Source organism: Alternaria ethzedia (assembly GCF_023757985.1).
Source record: "Alternaria ethzedia strain BMP 0044 chromosome Unknown scaffold_37, whole genome shotgun sequence".
Taxonomy (NCBI): Eukaryota; Fungi; Ascomycota; class Dothideomycetes; order Pleosporales; family Pleosporaceae; genus Alternaria; species Alternaria ethzedia.
In genome coordinates, this window is record NW_026056230.1 from 12621 (window position 1) to 25861 (window position 13241).

The window sequence follows — 13241 nt, forward strand, 5'->3', positions numbered from 1 at the left end:
TAAGAGAGAGAATAATATTAAGTTCTAGCTCTAAAGAGCCTAGACTAACTTAGTATTAGCTATAAATACCTTAGAATTACTATTATAGCTTAGTAGTAATTTATCTCTAGTCTCTTTAAAATAATATACCTAATTATAGTCTAATATTATATATCTAGTATTTAACTAACTTTATTATTTAATAAGTAGTAGTAAATCTTAGTTAAACTCTAGTATTATAAAATAGTAGTACTTAGTAGATTAAGACTTAGAAGTATCTTACTATTTATTTTAAGCTTATAGTATATTCTTTATAGTCTAGCGCTCTATTATAATATTAGTACACTTATTTATAGTTTTATAAAATTCTATCTCTATTAGACTAGTTTTATCTAAGATATATCTATATTATACTTACTCTCTATATATTAAAGCTAGAGTTTTCTAATCTAGCCTATAACCTAGTTAAGGTACTTATAGCTAGTAGCTTTATACTAGTACTACTTAGTATAAATAGACTACACTAAGTTTAGACTAACTTATAGTAGCTTTATAAACTTTTTTAATATATAATATAACTACTTCTAAAGTAATAAAAATAAACTTATATAAGTATTAGCTATAATTAGACTAAGTTTACTTTAGTAGCTTTACTTTTTTATAATATCTTCTCTTTAAGTTTCTAGTACTAATATTAAGATTAGTAAAATAGTAAAAAGTACTTTTAATAATAGCGTAGGTATATAACTTTTTATTCTATATAGTATTAACTTAGACTTATTTAGTATTTCTAGAAAATAACTTATAAAAAAGATATAAAAAAGGCTAATAAAGTAGGTCTTACTTACTATATAGATTAAGTAGTAGTACTATATTACTATAAGTATAGACTTATCTAAAATTTATCTAAAGTTACTTACTTTTTTAAAATAGCTATATACTTACTATACTTAAGGTTAATCTTAATATTATTACTATTACTATTACTACTACTAGCGCTTATATTAGTAATAGATAGTACTAAGTCTTAACTAGTATAGACTTTATAAGTTCTTACTACTAATATTTACTATATAAGTATAGTAGTAGTAGTATAGTAGAGTAAAAATAATAGTTATAGGCTAAATATAAAAGTAATAAACTAGCGCTACTAGCGTAAATTAAGCAAAAAATAGCTTATATTATACTTACTTTTTTTAGAGATAGCTTAGTTAAATCTTAAGAATAGCTAAGCTCTACTGTGTCTCAAAGTCGAGCGCCTACTTACCTATTAGCTTACTATCTGCTAGGGGAGGAAGAGAGGGTAACGTGCGCGTGTCTGCGTCCGCATCGCTAGCGTCTACATCGCTAGCATCCGCATCGCTAGCATCCGTGTCATTAGCATCCAAGTCGCTAGCATCCCAGACACTAGCATCCTAGTCACTAGCCTCTAAGTCGCTGGCCTCCAAGTCACTAGCCTCCAAGTCACTAGCCTCCGAGTCACTAGCAGCAAGAGGAGCCACTCTAGACACGGTCCCCAAGCGCAGGGCAAGATATAGCGACGGTTGTAGTCGAGTGTCTAGCAGAGCTAAGCACTGCCACTGCGCCAACGCGTGCTAGACTATCTGCTGCATAGCCTTGAGCTCAGGCAGATTGATAGGCTGTTGTAGTAGCTGCCAGCGAGTTGTCAGCACATGTCCACGCTCTGCGGGTCAGTAGCACGTACCTAGCGGGTGGCCATAAGAACCAGTGTCTCCTAGTCCTGGGGAACAGCCTGCTCGGCCCTCATTTCGCGCGGGCGCTTCATCGTTGTAGAGGGGGTAGGGAGTGGAGAAGTGGAAATCAGCTCAGGTGACACGATGGAGGGTGGTGTCGAGGATAGCTGCAACGTGATAAGAGTTTTGGTAGGTTTGCGTCACCACATTCTTATGGCCTGGTGGAATAGCCTTTCGCGCTTAGACTTGATGAGGGGCGGGATTCAACGATCACCACTCAAGACAACTCAATCCGCGTCGATGAACCAATCGTATTCGAAATGAGCATCAAAGACGCCTCAGTAGCCTGCGAGGCCTCATCGAATGGGACCATGTAGAATCTGTCTACATCTGAGAGCCCCAGGATACGCTGAACGACCTCACGCTGAGAAGCTGCAGAGGTGGTGGCAGAGAGTCGAGGCTTGCCAATGCATGCCTTCATAGCTGAGCCGCGAGACACTGTAGCGCCAGAGACCTTCACCTGACCGGTCTCAAATTTGCGCTTCTTCTCGGCCTTCGCATTAGCGTACTTGGTGTAGGTGAGGCATGAATTCTCAGTTGGGTTAGCGCCAGCGTACTTGGCAATCTTGTACGCGGCGCAGTCGGGGATGTTGGATGCGGAGATGGAGCTGATCATGCCATCGGAGAACTCTTCATCGACGTTGGAATCTTCCCAGTGCTGGCCGAGCTCCTTGAAGAGCGCATCGTAGACGGTGCTAGTTCTCACGCGAAGCCGAATGCCGTCCTCGATCCGTTGTGGGCCGTTCTTCCGTGCCCATTTGACGACCTTCTGAAACACCGCGTTAACGCCATTGTTGGACTGGGCGCTGACGAAGACGTGATAGCCCATGAGGACCATTGCGACGCAGATGGCGCGGAGAGTGTGAGATTTGCCGGTGCCCGGGCAGCCTTCAAGCACGAGAGTGGCGGCAGTGCATCCGCGAAGCGCAAGCAAGTATGCCTGCTTCTGCTCCAGATCCGGGCCCTCGAACAACTCTCTCAAGCCCTCGAACAACTCCCTGAGCTTGTAGGCGAAGCAAAAAGCCCTCGCAAAATTATACAGTGCTAGACAACTACATGAGATTAGTTTGGGCTGGGATACACGCGATGTTAGTAGTAGTCAACTACATAGACCGTTTCATGTGCCGAGATGCATGCAAAGGATGGAGGGGACGATTACGATAGTGCGATAAGTTGGTCGCTATTGTATGGAGAACTAGCGAGTACCTCCACGGTCCTACATAGCGTGTGGTAGCCTTCCGATGATAGACAATGTCGCAAGCATACCGAGGTCGGGACTTGAGATGGCCCAGGGTGATGAGCGATGCGCACGGCAACCGTAGCGTCGGAGGATACCATCATGGTTTCATTGATTCACATCGAGGTTCATCGTCTCATGCGGTAAGACTGGCGTTATGTAGGATAAGAATTCATCACGATCTTCCCGAGGTCGTGGGTTTGTGAGACTCTATGGCTACGTCATATCGACGCGAACTAGCGTCGCGCTAGTCAGCTAGGAAGGAGACGCGTCGTGCGATCACGATCAATCACCCATCCGTCTTAACTCATCCATCTACACAACAACGATCATCACGGCCACCCCCTCGCAGCCATCTCATTGCGCGATTGCACACTGCCAGATGTGCAGATGCGAACTCCAATCTAACGGGTTCCTTGCGATGGACAACAACGTGCATGAAGTATGCACGACCATGCGGCGTCTGGTCAATTCTCAGGCCATGAGGTGACGTAGTCCACACGCTCCAACCAAATACTGGATGCCACCTTTGTTTATAGCAGCTTTGCGACAACTCCGAATCTCTTATGATTTGCGGCTGCATCAACGCGAAAGAGGTCAGTCGGCCACTGGTGCTCGTGTGGTAGTGAGACCCGACCTTCGTTCGCTCATGTTGCTCTCGTAAAACCAACACATCAACATCACAGGCTTTCCACAACCCTTCGTCGATATCACTGCCGCGACCAGGAACCTCGACCCTGACTAGCGTCGGTCGTGCACCCCCTCCTTCTCACATGAGCCGATCTTGCTGTGCCTCACAAACGCATCTCCCCCTGGTACAGCGGAGGATTTACCTCATACAGTCCAGATTTACAGCGCTTTCAGGAAAAGATTCGACCACATCTCAAACGCTTGGTAGACAGGATGTTGCTCGCATTTATAGCCGCCCTTCGTCTGACCGCAACGACCAGACATTCCGTTCTTCTTCTGAGTGTCGGCTACCTGGTCACCTCCCACGGTCATAACTGTTGATCAAAGACGCATATCGGAAGTTAATAGGCGGCTGATGCATGCTCAACAATTCGGTTAACCGGAAGAATCCTTTCAGGTCCTTGCCCAACCCCACGCGACGTTGTTATTTCCCAATGTGTAAGAATCCTATATGGCCGGGGTCGCTTCCCACAGCACGGTACCCACTATGAAGCATTACTACGAGTCAGTTTCCGAGGAGCTGTCTCGAAAGACAAGACTGGTCGAGGGAGCAAATGGATATCAGTTGATCAATACGTCTCTCGAACCTATTGGACATCCTTCTAGATCTCACAATGAGCAAGATTCTACTCACAGGCGCTACAGGATACGTTGGCGGCACTGTTCTCGCCCAGCTCATTGCAAGCACAGCACCGAGCATCAAAAATCTCACTTTTGACCTCCTCATCCGCGACGAAACGCAAGCTCAGAAGCTCAAAACCGTATACGGCTGCCGTGTAAACACCATCAAATGGTCCGGTCTGGAAGATGTAGCCTTCATCGAAGACACAGCGTCCAAGTACGACATCATCATCAACACAGGCTCTGGCTTCATTCCTGAAGGCGCCATTGCCTTTGTCAATGGACTCGCTCGCGGCATCAATGCTGGAAAGCCAGCGCCATGGATACTACACATATCAGGTTGCACGAATCTATCCGACCGTCCCATATCGCAACCTCCACGACCCATACGAGAATGGAACGACGAGACGGACAAACGCAGGATCTTTAGCTTCATGAGAGCGCTCGATGAGATGGAGCCCTACACGCAGAGGACAACCGAAGTGGGCGTCTTGGAGGCTGCTGATGCTACTGGCGTACAAGCTATCAGTATCAACACACCATGCATCTTTGGCGAAGGCACCGGCTTGTTCAACAAGCAAGGCCTGGTCATTCCATTGATCATGATGTACGTTGTACAGCATGGATACGGTTGGAAGCTCAACGAGACAGCAAACTTCGATTGGGTTCACGTCATCGATCTCGCCGACATCTACGTCCTTCTCGTACGCAAGATCCTCGAACGCGAAGATCGCGGCGTCGGTTACCTCCCATCCGGCAAGAACGGCGTCATGTTCGCGGCCGTCGGGCGCACACTCATCAAGGATATCAACCAAGGGTGTCTAGACGCAGCATTTGCTGACGGTATCCTGCCACGTGAAGGTACTCCCAAAGAGAAGGAGATTCGATCTGTGCCGCTGCATGAGATTTCCGACAAGCTCACTGCGGGTCGTCGCGATATCGCGGAGCGTGGTTGGGGTGGGCATAAAGCTACGAAAGCGGTACTTGCACGCAAGCTATTGGGCTGGAAGCCAAAGAGGCAGCAAGATGCTTGGGAAGCTGACTTCCAAGCCGAACTGATTGCACTAAAGGAGAACAGGCGCATGGTGACAATGGAGAGCTGCATCGGCGCGACTAAAAAGTGAACAACCATGAGGTGGGCTTTCCATTGAGCATGCTATCTACGAGACCTGTTCAATGAGCGAAAGGATCTATACCGCCACCTCATACAAGAGAAAACCTGAACAGGCCTAGAGCCTACATCGACATTAGGTCACCTGCTTTGCGTGTTTACATCTTAATGTAGGCTGTAACAACAAAAGTGTAGGCTGTAGACCTGTTCAGTTTTTCCCTAGGTTGACGTGCCGCGTATGGTCGGTCTCTCTCATTTGATTACCCCAAAGCTACTCTGGTGCTCTAAAATGCGAATAGAACTACGTTCCAACGATCTTCGCTTTCGTTCTCATCGCGATCAAAACATGAAAATCGCTTCCTGCTCAGAATATCCTCAACGCGTTTCATGCAACAGTGTACGCGGCTCTCGCATCCTTCAGTCGGGAATAACATCCTATCGGAGCTGCCTGCCATCCTAAGCGGCAGGTCCCTTATGTAGGATTTAGCCACGGCATACGGCGTGGGGTAATGTCCGCCCTCGAGTCAGTGCGGCGTGGACATTTATGCGAAACTACCGAGTATGAGCTCATCTTTGCGTCAAAATCCTAACCGAGCCTCACAGACCACCAAGAGTTGCTTCTATTCAGATAATGCAACGACAATCTCAGCGCGGCCAGGGGATGCCCATACTTGCTCCAGTGAGATGGTGATCAGACACGAAAGAGATGCCATTTCGAGCCGCGACTGCATAGGCGTCCAAGACCGTTGCACTGGGGCGAAACGACAACCATGTGATTTACCAACAGACATAACGATCGCCAGCCTGTTCTCCCACGCCGTGAGGCACGGCGGGTGGCCCCGAGTAGGCCAATAGGTGTACCTATGTCTTCACCTGTGGCTGCAGTGGCACTTGGCTTTGGGTAGAACACCTTCTCCACACGCATCAGTTCTTCTTTGGTGTTGGACCATCGCAGATGTCTCCACTGCAGAACATGTCTCGTCAAAGGCAGCCTCGCGGGCTCGAGAGTGATACCAAGCAGTCTTCATTGTTCGCCATTGGCATCCCCTTCATCGCAATCGCCAGTGTCGTAGTATTCTTACGCGTCTATGTTCGTGTACGCTTGATACGGCTGAAACTGGCTACCGACGACTGTGAGTTGATCTCTATAGCTAATTCGCAAGCACCGTACTGACAGCTAAACTCAGATTTGATCATCTCTGGCGCATTCTTCACCATCTCGCTGTCAGTCGCTAATATGGTTTGTAAGTCTATAAATCTCAGAGCGAAACCGTAGCGGAGCTCAAGATTGACTAACAGCCCATTTGCAGGCGGTTGGTACGGTGTAGGCAAGCACAGTAAGCAGTCGAGACCGATCATCTGCTCGAATCTTAGCTGAAGATCTTACAGCACCCGACATTTCCAACGAAGACATCACTCCTATGTTGAAGGCAAATCTCGCGACACGCCTACTCTACGTTGTAGCGATATGCCTCGTCAAGTTCAGCATCCTCGTTTTCTACCACAGACTGGACCCTCGACGACCCACGAGATGGATCGTATACTTCCTAATGGCATGGGTGGCTGCACTCTCGATCGTAACGTTCTTTGTGTTGCTGTTTGTCTGCACGCCGCCATCGCTGTTTTGGGATCCTGCGGGCCAGGCTCTGCATCCAGAGAAGTGCCTGAAGCAGGACACGCAGCAAGTGTTCTTCAACATCAACGGGATCATGAAGTAAGCATTGCGACCAAAACCTCGACTGGATGCAGACTCATTGACTCTCGCGCACTACAGCATTATTCAAGACTTCGCCATATACATCCTACCAATGCACATTGTCTGGAAGCTGCAGATGCCGCGCGGTCAAAAGATCGCTCTGTGCGCTCTTCTCGGGGTAGGACTGGTCGCAGTTGCAGCTGGCTGTGTGCGCTTCTACTACGTGCTGTTCCTCTCCGATGAAGCCGATATCTGGTACTACATGGCTGACTCGTTGAACTGGTGTAGCATCGAGATCTACGCAGGTATGTCTCCTCTCAAATCTTTGATCAAATCCGTCAAGGCTAACCCTGTGTTTTTGCAGCCATCATATGCAGCTCGGCATCGACCTTCAAAGTCCTCATCAAAACCTACCTTCCTAGAGTCTGGAGCAGCGCCGGAAGTCACGACAAGGCTTCCGGCACGCCTCGCGCACAGTCCGATCGATCATATAGCAGCAGATTTGAGTTGAAACGTTTTGGCACGTCGTCGAACAAGTCAAACAGCAATAGGAAGTATGGGATTGAGGGGCTCACAGACCTTGGAAACGAAAGCGAGGAAGCCATTGTGCGACCTGAAAGCAAGATGGGCAGGGATATCGCGGTTTTCGTGACGCAACATTAGCTCATTTCGAGAGTTGCAGTCTCAAATCAAGCTGGACAGCTTGGTGCTGAGCAAGAGAGATAGACAAAAGCATGGTTACTGGGAGTTCTGACGCCAATCAATTGTCGAGGTCAGAGTGTGCTGTCCGGATTACTTCCCCATCTTGTATGCCTATAGATCGCAACGGAGAAGGCGAGCCACTTGACTATATCGTGAACTGGAAGACAATGATACGACAATACATTTCCATTACGTGCCGGGCACTACAGAAACCGCATATATGATACCCAATACGCGTCGCATGGATAAGAGTGGAAGTGTGCGCCCGCAGAGCATCTCTTGCGAGAAAAAAGCGATGAGCGATTTGGGACGGGAAGTGTTCTGGGTCCAGATCGCTGCCTAGTGGCACCGCGGAAGCTAGTGGTGATCCGCCTTTCCTTTTTCAGTGATGGCGCGGCACGCCTTACATTCACCCTGAGGCAGCCGCCCATAAACGTCTTCTGGGCTCCGCGCTCGAGCGTTCGTTGCCTTGAAAAATTGCTATTCATGGCTTCGTTCAGGCTGGCCCGACAAGCCTCACGCATTGCAGCCTGGCGCGTGCCCAGATGCAGCATAGCTCGTTCTACACCGTACTTGTCTTCGACACTACAAATGCAAAGACACATTCCCATAGTCCGCTATCAACAATTCACCTCAACCCCGCATACCGCTACCGCTGCAGGGAAAGAGAAAATGGAAGAAAGTCTTCGCAATATGAATCTTGATGCGGCGGAGAAGCACATGAAGGACTGGTTCGGGGACCATGCATCATGGAGTCACGAACAGCTGCTCAATCTTGTTTATGGTACTAAACCTCCATTCAACTCATGACCATACACTAACAAATACAAGAGGAGGACCTCGTATCAGTGCGAAACCTACAGGGCTTTAGTGACTACAGTACTGGCGGTCGCAGATCCGGCGGCGGCCGTCCGTCTTTCCCACTCATGACACAAGAAGAATACGGGCTGCTGACCGCGCCATACAGTCAATGGGCTCCTGCACCTTTCAACAGAAACAACTACAGTTGCATGGACCGCATTGCACCGCTGATGAAGAGGCAAGAAATCCCAGAGCTCCGAAGATCACCACACATGGGCTTCCTCGCGCGTCTACGCCCTCTCAAAGCAAAGCTCTTGCTTGGTATGGTGCCAATCAGCGGAGATCGCTGGGTAGAACGCAAGATGGATGACCCTGCCAACTACAGGAACCTCTTCGAATTGATCAATGACCTCACCAAGATATTTGAATGGTTCAGCCACGAGGAGGTCCACACCCGGACTCGCGACGCTTTCAACTGGATGGTCGACAGATATGTTGAGTTCCAGAAGGCAGCTAATTTGCGACGCGAACAAAATGGCGTCGAAGAGAGATTGGATCTTGCTGGCATGTGGGCAGAGTACTGGAACGACGGGATGACAAACATGTCGCAGCGTACGCATCAATGGGTCGTAGATCGCGTGGATGAAGTCCAAGCACGTGCCTTCGAGCAGTACAAAGATGCTCTGAAAACCGCTGGAACCGACGAAGCAGCTATCGGCGAGGCCGGCAAGAAGTACTACGAGTGTGTTCAAGATCTCAGAGGGATGCTCACCAGACTCGAGTACACGATCGGCGTCCCCATGACCGGTTTCAAGGGCTACACAACCACCAACGCTTTCACCGACCTCCCAGTCGCACAACGAAAAAACACCTGGTCTCAGATCATGGGAAGCAAATCCTTCAAGCACCAGTTAGCCATCCTAGAAGCCGAAGACAAAGCCGCCGCCGACCAAGCCGCCAACCCACCCTCCTTAGCAGAACAAATGGACATAATGGGACAGCTCACTAAGCCAGCCCACCCCCGTTTCCGCGACACCGAGAATCTGCTCGGCCACTACGAAGAAGGCAAGAAGAATCGCGATGAAACCCGCCTCGCCCTCTGCGGTCCACCCAAGCCCGCTGCGCAAGAACACTGGATCACGATTCTCCGCGAGCGCATGGACTTTTACGCAAAGAACCCACGGAATCTCGAGAGAAATCCCGATGCATGGGGTTTCGTATGCTACCGCCTGACCTACGAGCAAACCGACGAAGAATGGGCTACCTTTGAGGAAAACTTCACCAAAGACGTCATGCGATCTGGGACGTGGATCTCCGGCTACGACGCCATCAAGAGCAAGGCCAAAATCATGTTCATCGACGGCCGAGAAGCTGGGATCGCGGAAGGCGACATCGCGGCTGCGAAACAACATTTCAAGCGGACTTTCACCATGCTACCCACGCTAGGCCGTATGTGGACGCAAGATTTCCTTGTCGTGGACAAACAAGCGTTCAAATCGCACATCGATCCTCCGACCGAGGAGACTCGTCCCCCGCCTCCATACGGCGCGTCGTGGGGAAGTAATGGCGGCCATGTGCGCCTCGTAGACACGACATTAGACCTGCTTTCCCAGGAGTTCATCGACCAAGTGTCGCCGGGATACAGAGGCGAGATGAAGATCTTGTCGAGCCTGCTCCTAGAAGAAGTGTATCCGCTGCTCGCGACGCTGTCTGTTCGTCCATTTGGACTTTGGCCGTGCGCGAGGTTGCATCCGAGGGAGGTTTATGTGGGGACTACGGATGCGGCGCAGGAGGGGTGGTGGGAGTTTAGTCGGATTGATCAGAGCTTGATGCAGGGGTTCTTTCAGAGTATGAGGGGGAGGCAGGCGGATTTGAGGGCTAGGCAGGGTTGAGTGGTTGGGGGGGGGGGAGTAGGGAGTTTGTCTTGTGTTGCGGTTCGCGAGATTTTGCTCATGTTGAAGACTACTTGAATATCTGGATGTTCTTTTGCACAGTGACAACTTTCGCCTGCCGTTGAGTTACAAGATTCATACCGTCATTAGATTGTCCGGCCTTTTCTTTTCGCTTTGTCTTGCCAAACCTCCCTTTGTTCCATCTCGCCACTCTTATCACTTGCACTATACCACACAAAGACTTTGTACACGCTCATCTTTATCGTATTCTAGCACACCATACCTGTAATCGTGACCCATGATACCGTAATACCGACCCTACATCCTCCGTCCGCCACTACGATGACTCAACAACGACGAGCCAACCCCATTTGCAGCGCTCCATGCGACCCCTACGCAAGGAGGTGCGCTCGAATGAGAAGCATTGCAACTTCAAGGATACATGTTCCTCCACAGATATCCGATGCGAGTCGCGCACGAAACGTGACGATAGCGGATGTTGAAGCTGCGTTTGGCAGAGATCACGGTGTTGGGTTGTACCAGAGGAAACCACAAAATCTCGTCATGACGGAAGTCAACACAGCGTCTCTCAAGAGCCACAACCCTCCTCCTTCCCAGAAAATATCACGGAAGAGAACCAGAACCGATGTTGACGACCACCCCAACCCAGTCATCACCCCTTCCCCTTCCCACCACCAACTCCCCTCACAGCTCCCCCAATCACACACACTACACCCACCACACCATCACTCCGAACCCAACCAACCCCCACAAAAACGCCAAAAACGCCACATACCCAACTCCTTCTACACCACCTCGCCAACCGCACGCTTCGGCATCATACCCGCTGCCGCAAAGTGTACTTTCAATCACTTAGCGCACATTGGTATGAAGGGCGTAGATAGCTGCATCTGCGTATCTAAGACCGTACACAGGTTATGTAGAGGGATTCCGAGATATGTCCGCGATGTGCATAGAGCAGGTGTAGTGAGAGATGTGTTTGAGATGGTGGATGTACCTGGGGAGTGTTCGGGCTCACAAAGTGGAATACATAGCGCTACACGAGAAGAGAAGGAAAGGATGGATGCTGCCACGCGGACTTTGGCGAAGAAGGTAGATGCTGCGATGCGGGAAGGATTGACGAAAGAAGAGCGTAGACGCGGAGGAATCTTCACGCCTTTTTCTGATGAGGAACTGAGGGCGCTGCGGTCTCGAAAGCGGGATGCACCGAATGCGAAGACTTCAAACCCATCAAGCCAACCCACGCTACCCACGACCCGCTGTCCCCTCTGCCACTTCGACAGCCCATCTACATCCCCATTCTGCACCACATGTTTAACCCCCTACCCACCAGGCCCCTCTCCTCGCTCCCACGCTCAAGGCATAGTACCGTATGACAAATCCCCCGACATCTACACCTCGCCAGTCGACGGACAGCAAGCTACTCTCCTTACCTACACATCAAACCAAGACCCCGATGAAAGCTATCTCTTTACAGGTGGCGCCGGGCCACCCGGTACCATAACGCCCTCTGGTACGCACGTGGCAATAACGCCGGACGAACGGCGTCGACTGCTGCGAGCTAGGGAGCAGGCGTGGGAGAATGATAGTTTGAGGGAGGCGAGGGATCAGGAGCGACGGGAGATGGCTAGGCAGAATGGGGTGCAGATCCCGCAGGGTAACCAACCGTACTTTTCAGACGTGCAAGAGGAGGATGCGACGAGGCAGGCGTTGAGCCTGTATAGAAGTGTTGAAGTGGAAAGGGCGTGGATGTTGAAACTCGCGGGTTACAGAAAAGACGCTGAAGAAGGGGAGGTACCCTTCCCGCTGAACGTCCCTGGATACGAACTACTAGAAGATGTGGAGGCAATGCGGTTAGAAAGAGATGCCGAGGTATTGGATGGCTGGTTGGCTAGTATGGGTCACACTGACATTCTTCCTTCCCCTAAAAGTGGTGCGAGCGGTGACAGAAAGACACCGCTGGCCTCGAAGCGACTAGCCGCCAGAACGAAACGACTCAAAGCGATCCAGCAACGAGAAGCAGACCGGCAGTACCTCGAACATATCGCGGACCTACAACGCCAAGCACTTTCCATGGGATATGAGTTCCCTGAAGGTGTCCCAGGTTGGGAAGAGGTTCATCCTTCGGAGCAACGTCGTATATTATGGGCGGCGTATACAAGTCAAGTCAACGCCACGTCGAAGAAGAAGAGGAAAAAGGCGCGACGAGGATCACGGAATTCGAACACCATCGCCACTCCCGAGGAGCAGGCCCGAATGAAACGTTACGCGTTTTTGAAGGAGAAACTTGAGCAACCATACTGGGAAGAGCGAGTACGTGAGACCGGAGAGTCGAGAAGCGCCATTTTGCGAGCCGGAGGGATGTGGCCGGAAGACGCGACATACGAGGACGATAATGATGAGGAGTTGAAGGAGCTGGTGGGTTATATAACAGAATTTTTGGAGCTGAAGGAAGAGTTTGGAGATCAATAGGAGAAATTGTCGGTAGCCGTAAGCAAGCGTTGAGATGATGTCGCTGGTCGTCTCATTGCGCCTTCCCTCCACAATTAGTCATCACTCATCCAGCCAATCAGAAGCCACAGCGTCGACTCATCCTGAGCCGAGCGTCATCCATCTTAGCACCGCGCCCTGCATGGCCATGTCCTTTTTCGTGTATATGAGGAAGAAGGTCGCCGATGCCCAAGACAACCAAACCTGAAGACTGCATTCCAGCGACGACACTGCTAAGCTCAACAGT

At 50.0% G+C, this 13241-nt stretch overlaps 5 protein-coding genes across 5 annotated transcripts; 4 read left to right on the forward strand and 1 right to left on the reverse strand.

Annotated features, from left to right (window-relative positions):
- Nucleotides 1–1950: 1950 nt before the first annotated feature.
- On the reverse strand, nucleotides 1951–2854 carry J4E87_009589 (uncharacterized protein; the record flags this gene model as incomplete). Its single annotated transcript, XM_049381164.1, has 2 exons — nucleotides 1951–2785; nucleotides 2847–2854. The coding sequence occupies 2 exons, from the start codon at nucleotides 2852–2854 to the stop codon at nucleotides 1951–1953; spliced, it is 843 nt and encodes a 280-aa protein (XP_049229014.1).
- Nucleotides 2855–4274: 1420 nt separating this feature from the next.
- On the forward strand, nucleotides 4275–5405 carry J4E87_009590 (uncharacterized protein; the record flags this gene model as incomplete). The annotated part of the gene is made up of 1 exon (XM_049381165.1): nucleotides 4275–5405. One exon carries the CDS (start codon nucleotides 4275–4277, stop codon nucleotides 5403–5405), a length of 1131 nt encoding a protein of 376 aa, XP_049229015.1.
- Nucleotides 5406–6629: 1224 nt separating this feature from the next.
- J4E87_009591 (uncharacterized protein) lies at nucleotides 6630–7751 on the forward strand (the record flags this gene model as incomplete). The annotated part of the gene is made up of 5 exons (XM_049381166.1): nucleotides 6630–6636; nucleotides 6703–6729; nucleotides 6782–7106; nucleotides 7167–7393; nucleotides 7453–7751. The coding sequence occupies 5 exons, from the start codon at nucleotides 6630–6632 to the stop codon at nucleotides 7749–7751; spliced, it is 885 nt and encodes a 294-aa protein (XP_049229016.1).
- A 788-nt stretch (nucleotides 7752–8539) lies between these two features.
- J4E87_009592 (uncharacterized protein) lies at nucleotides 8540–10483 on the forward strand (the record flags this gene model as incomplete). Its single annotated transcript, XM_049381167.1, has 2 exons — nucleotides 8540–8544; nucleotides 8671–10483. 2 exons carry the CDS (start codon nucleotides 8540–8542, stop codon nucleotides 10481–10483), a joined length of 1818 nt encoding a protein of 605 aa, XP_049229017.1.
- A 1005-nt stretch (nucleotides 10484–11488) lies between these two features.
- Nucleotides 11489–12976, forward strand: J4E87_009593 (uncharacterized protein; the record flags this gene model as incomplete). Its single annotated transcript, XM_049381168.1, has 1 exon — nucleotides 11489–12976. The coding sequence occupies one exon, from the start codon at nucleotides 11489–11491 to the stop codon at nucleotides 12974–12976; it is 1488 nt and encodes a 495-aa protein (XP_049229018.1).
- Nucleotides 12977–13241: the final 265 nt, after the last annotated feature.